At 40.0% G+C, this 4,690-nt stretch overlaps 1 protein-coding gene across 1 annotated transcript in view; it reads right to left on the bottom strand.

Annotated features, from left to right (window-relative positions):
- COL4A6 (collagen type IV alpha 6 chain) overlaps positions 1-4,690 on the bottom strand; it is a 312,034-nt gene that overhangs the window by 60,509 nt on the left and 246,835 nt on the right. The window contains exon 6 of the mRNA XM_015591655.2: positions 1,323-1,439. Coding sequence (XP_015447141.1) covers positions 1,323-1,439 — 117 coding nt within the window. The remainder of the gene's footprint in view (positions 1-1,322; positions 1,440-4,690) is intronic.

Here is a 4,690-nt window from a genome sequence, read left to right as displayed (position 1 = left end):
AGGTTCAGCTTAGTAAAAAATATATATCTAAGTTCCTGCTTAGGCTTAAGGGGAGGTTTAGGGATAGGATTAGGTTTTACCCTTCTCCTTTGGCTGTCAGATGTTTATTACCTCAAGATTTATTTTCTCCCTTTTGGGGGCAGCATTTCCTTAGTTTCCTGGATATCTACTTACTTAACACAGATGTGATTTGTTCTCCTCTCCTGTTGCCATGGCAGTGTCTGAAGGCCTTTGTGACTCAAGCAGTTCCTACTAAGTCAGTAATATATCCTCCTTCCCTGCTGCATATTGGTTTGGTCCTTAGATATCAAGGTCCTTTATGACATGTATGTATGTCTCATTTTCTGACACCTATACCCACACCCACAACTTGGTCACTGAAGACAATAGTGCTGCTCTTTCAGTAAAATATCAATTAATTAATGTAGGATCTGTCTAATAGTGTGATTTTGAGCTAAATATATCACATTAGTACCCTTATTAGTTTAGATGATTTCAAGTGAGGTTGAGAATGGGCTCAAAATATGTTTTTTTTCTCTTTCCAGCCACTTGTAAAAGCAGCCTTGCAAGGGCATGGTATCTATTAGAAATCCCTTAGATCCAAATATTGGAGCTCCATCTGGATGAATGGAATTAAAGAAAAATGGTGACACCAGGGTCTAATAAATGCTTTATCAATCCAAGAATCAAGGGTTATGATGTCTGTGGGGGAGGACATGGGAGAGGAACACAAACTATGTCTGTGTAAAGTTGGATTTCTCAACTATTTCTCACTATTGACACTCTGAGACAGATTATTCTTTGATGTTGGGGAGGGGGCCAGCAGCACACCTCCAGTTGTGACAATCAAAATGTTGATAATTGTAAAATGTCCCCTTGGGGGACATGAACACTCCCAGTTAAGAATAACGTATATACCAAGCTTGCCAAACCATTTGGGCCATTGTTAGTGCTTCCATGATTCTATGTAAGCCTTCCAAATACTACATTTCCAAATATTATCTGATGTGGTGACATGTGATACAGTCCAAGCATGTACTTTGCTCTGAAATTTACTAGTCTTTCAACAATCTTGCCAACTCTAAAAGTATTATTTTAAAAAATAACCCTAAGTAGTAAAACATGTGTACACCCCCTGCAACTGGTATTCTTCTTTAGACTTTTAATGTGTCTAAATTAGACTCTTAAATTAGACAAGGGGCCACAGTGGTTGCCCCACAGATGCTTAATGAGATCTCCAGAGAACAACAACAACAAAAAAAGGGCAAACTTGGAGAGAGGCAAAGCCACTTGAAATAATGTACAAAGATCTGGCAGCGTACAGGTGATCCGAGAAGCCCAGGAAAACCATCAGGGCCTGGAAATCCAACAGCTCCTTGAGTCCCATTACAGCCATCCCGGCCAGGTGGGCCTCTGGACCCTGGCTGTCCAGGGTGGCCCTGTTCAAAGAGAAAAGAAAGGATCATGTCAGGCACAGGACTCTCAGCTACTCCAATAAGTTTTATAGTGAAAGAAGCCAAGCATACTGCCAAACTCTAGCTCCTTGTTCATTCCCTTAGCTCCATCACCAATGTTCTCATAGCCTTCCTTTATACTCAGGTGTATGTGGCTGATGACAGCTCAGTGTTACCTCTCCCAAAAGGATCAATGCTTTAATAGGATCCAAGCTGAAACCAAAAGGATGAAGCATAAAGAGGTGGGATACACAGGTGGTTGCAACTTCATCTTCCCTGGGTACAAAGATGTACTAAGATGGGGCTTAGCTGTCTGGAAGCTGAAATTCTACCAATATGGACTCATGCCAGGCTTTGGGATTCCTCAGAATAGACTGAAATCTGGGCAGCCTGGCATGGCTTTCTGTATTAGAAGCTTTGTTTGCATGGGAAATGATGATGGATTTTGGTCATCAGAGTAGAAGAAGTTTTCACAGCACCACCTCTCCTGAAAGTGGCTTGATTGAAAATAAGCATGTTCTGGAAGAACTACACTTTCAATCTTATTTTATCATTATCACATGCCAGGCTATTGCTTTGGTTAGAGAAATGTTTCTTCTCCATACTCACTATGGAGGCAGTTGTTTTGCTGGTTTATTAATAACCAATCATATACAGTTGGTCCAAATTCAATTATTTTCCAAAGTTGGGCTTTCTTGGTGCATAGAGTCTACTTTTCTGTAAGGAATATCTCTTTTTTAATATGTTAAAAGTGGGTTTTGTGTTGGGTATGGAGCAAAGAGATGACCTGGGAGACCAGAAATACAGATGGGTTAATAAAAGGTAGACTCTCACATTCTCACACACACTTTTTAAAGCCAAGTATATATATATTTCGAGGGAAATACACCACGTGTTCGAAAAGCAACTTTTCAAATTATTAGAGGAAACAAACTTTTATCAAATTCTTATTGAGAAAATGCCTCATAGAATTCTATTTCATTTACATTGCTATTATAGCTATAGGCGATAGTCTGTTAATACAAAAGTATGCATCTACACTGCTGGACTCAGAATGCTAAGTCCAGAGGAGGGGTCAACAAACATATCTTTGCAATAAACTCGTTACAATCTGTGCCTTTCCAGACTCAAGTGAGTTGCAGTGGGGGAAACTGAGACAGTTTATTAGAGTCATCAACATTTTATTACTAAATGAGATGGCTATTCTTATTTTCCCTGAAGATATACACTTTACCTTCCCCAGATCTGTGCCTTGGGAGGCTGGTCCTTCTGTAGTTTTCTTGCCTGAACTACTGATATCTTCTATCTGTAGGTTTCCAGAGGCACCCGTTCGCTCTTTTCTACCTTAGATGAATTCTCTGAAATTAACCTCTGACTTAGAACTGTCAGACCTTTCCTGTCAAGCTGACACTGTAGAATGGTGGAAAAAGCATGTTTTAAGCCACTCAGACTTGTACTCCACTACCAGCACTGCCACTCCACAGCTTGCACCTCAGTTTTCTCATATATTAAATTGAGATGAATAATACTATCTCATAGGGATGTTGCAAAAATAAAAATTTATAGTTAAAAATGGAGGAAAGAAACAGTGATTTCAAAGACAGAAATCTAGAAATAAATCAGTAGGAAGAAGAGAGAAACTGAAGAATGAAAAATAATGAAAGAGAAATACAAGAACTAGCTGATACCATCAGGAGAGGAAACATAATAATGAGCATTCTCGAAGAAGAGGAAAGGGGGCAGGGATTAGAAAGCTTTTTCAAGCAAATAGTTGATGAGAATTTCCCAAATCTAAGGAATGAGCTAGAGCTTGGAATTCAAGAAGTCAACAGAACACCCAATTATCTCAACCCAGAAAGACCTTCTCCAAGACACATTGCATTAAAACTATCAAAAATCAGGGGAATTCTGGGAAACATGGCAGATTGAGAGACGTCCTCAGATCTCTCCCCTTGAAACAACAGTAAGCTGAACATCTAAAACTCAACAACAAAAAAAACACCCAAACTGCACACCAGCACATCTGAGCGTGGGATCTGCGCATAAGAGCTACCACAGGTCAGAACCCCGGGTGTCGGGTGATAGACTGGGAGAAATAAAGAAGCTGCCTCTAGCAGCCGCCAGAGCTCCCTGCAGGAGGACAAGGAGGGGAGAAGGTCCAATGACTTCCCTGAACAGTCCTGCTTGGACATGCTATGAGTTCCACGTGGCAGGCGGCTGGGCCCAGTCATCAGGGCAGAAGCAGAGAAGTGGGATGGGACCTCAGAGAGACAATAGTTGATTTTTACTGGCCGTGGTTGCAAAACTGAGGCTGAGCCACAGCATTGAAATCCCAACCCAAAGGGACCCTCCCACATACCCTCTGAGACCCATCACCGCAGAGCTCCAGTGGAATCTGAGCAAACGCTGCCAAGACCTTCACTGACACAGACAGGGACTGAAACAGAGTAGCAAGTGTGATTGAATATCTATCAGAAAATAAAAAGGCATTTTAAAGGCTTTATATAAAGCAGGGATCCAAGAGGCTTAGACGCCAATAACCGGAAACCAAAAGAAAAGCGCCTTCTTTGCAGCAGGCTAAAGAGAGATCATATATAATAAATCTTTCAGGAAAAAAAGCAGAATACATTTTCATTAATGCCCAGGTGGAGAAATAGTCCATTAAACACCACAAACAACCAAGGTGACAAGGCATCTCAGAAAGAAAGAGAAAAATCTCCAGAAAATAAGGTTACAGACATAGAAATACGCAACTTAAAAGATAGAGAATTCAGGATGGTACTTCTGAAAAAACTCAGTGAGCAGAGAAAAGAGATTGAAACCTTCAAAAAGAACCAAATACAAATTCTGGAAATTTTTAAAAAACAAAAACAAAAACAAAAACAAAACCTGCAAACAAACAAACAAACAAACAAAAACACTACAATAGTTGAAAACTGAAATAGCAAGCTTGGGAAATAGAGTTGACAAAATGGAGGAAGGATCAGTGATATCAAAGACAGAAATCTAGAAATAAATCAGAAGAAAGAAGAGAGAAACTGAAGAATGAAAGATAATGAAAGAGAAATACAAGAACTAGCTGATACCATCAGGAGAGGAAACATAATAATGAGCATTCTCGAAGAAGAGGAAAGGGGGCAGGGATTAGAAAGCTTTTTCAAGCAAATAGTTGATGAGAATTTCCCAAATCTAAGGAATGAGCTAGAGCTTGGAATTCAAGAAGTCAACAGAACACC

The sequence above is a fragment of the Pteropus alecto genome, unplaced genomic scaffold, assembly GCF_000325575.1.
Source record: "Pteropus alecto unplaced genomic scaffold, ASM32557v1 scaffold246, whole genome shotgun sequence".
Taxonomy (NCBI): Eukaryota; Metazoa; Chordata; class Mammalia; order Chiroptera; family Pteropodidae; genus Pteropus; species Pteropus alecto.
The sequence above is the reverse complement of the archived record's forward strand: the minus strand, read 5'-3'. Positions and strand labels throughout refer to the sequence as shown.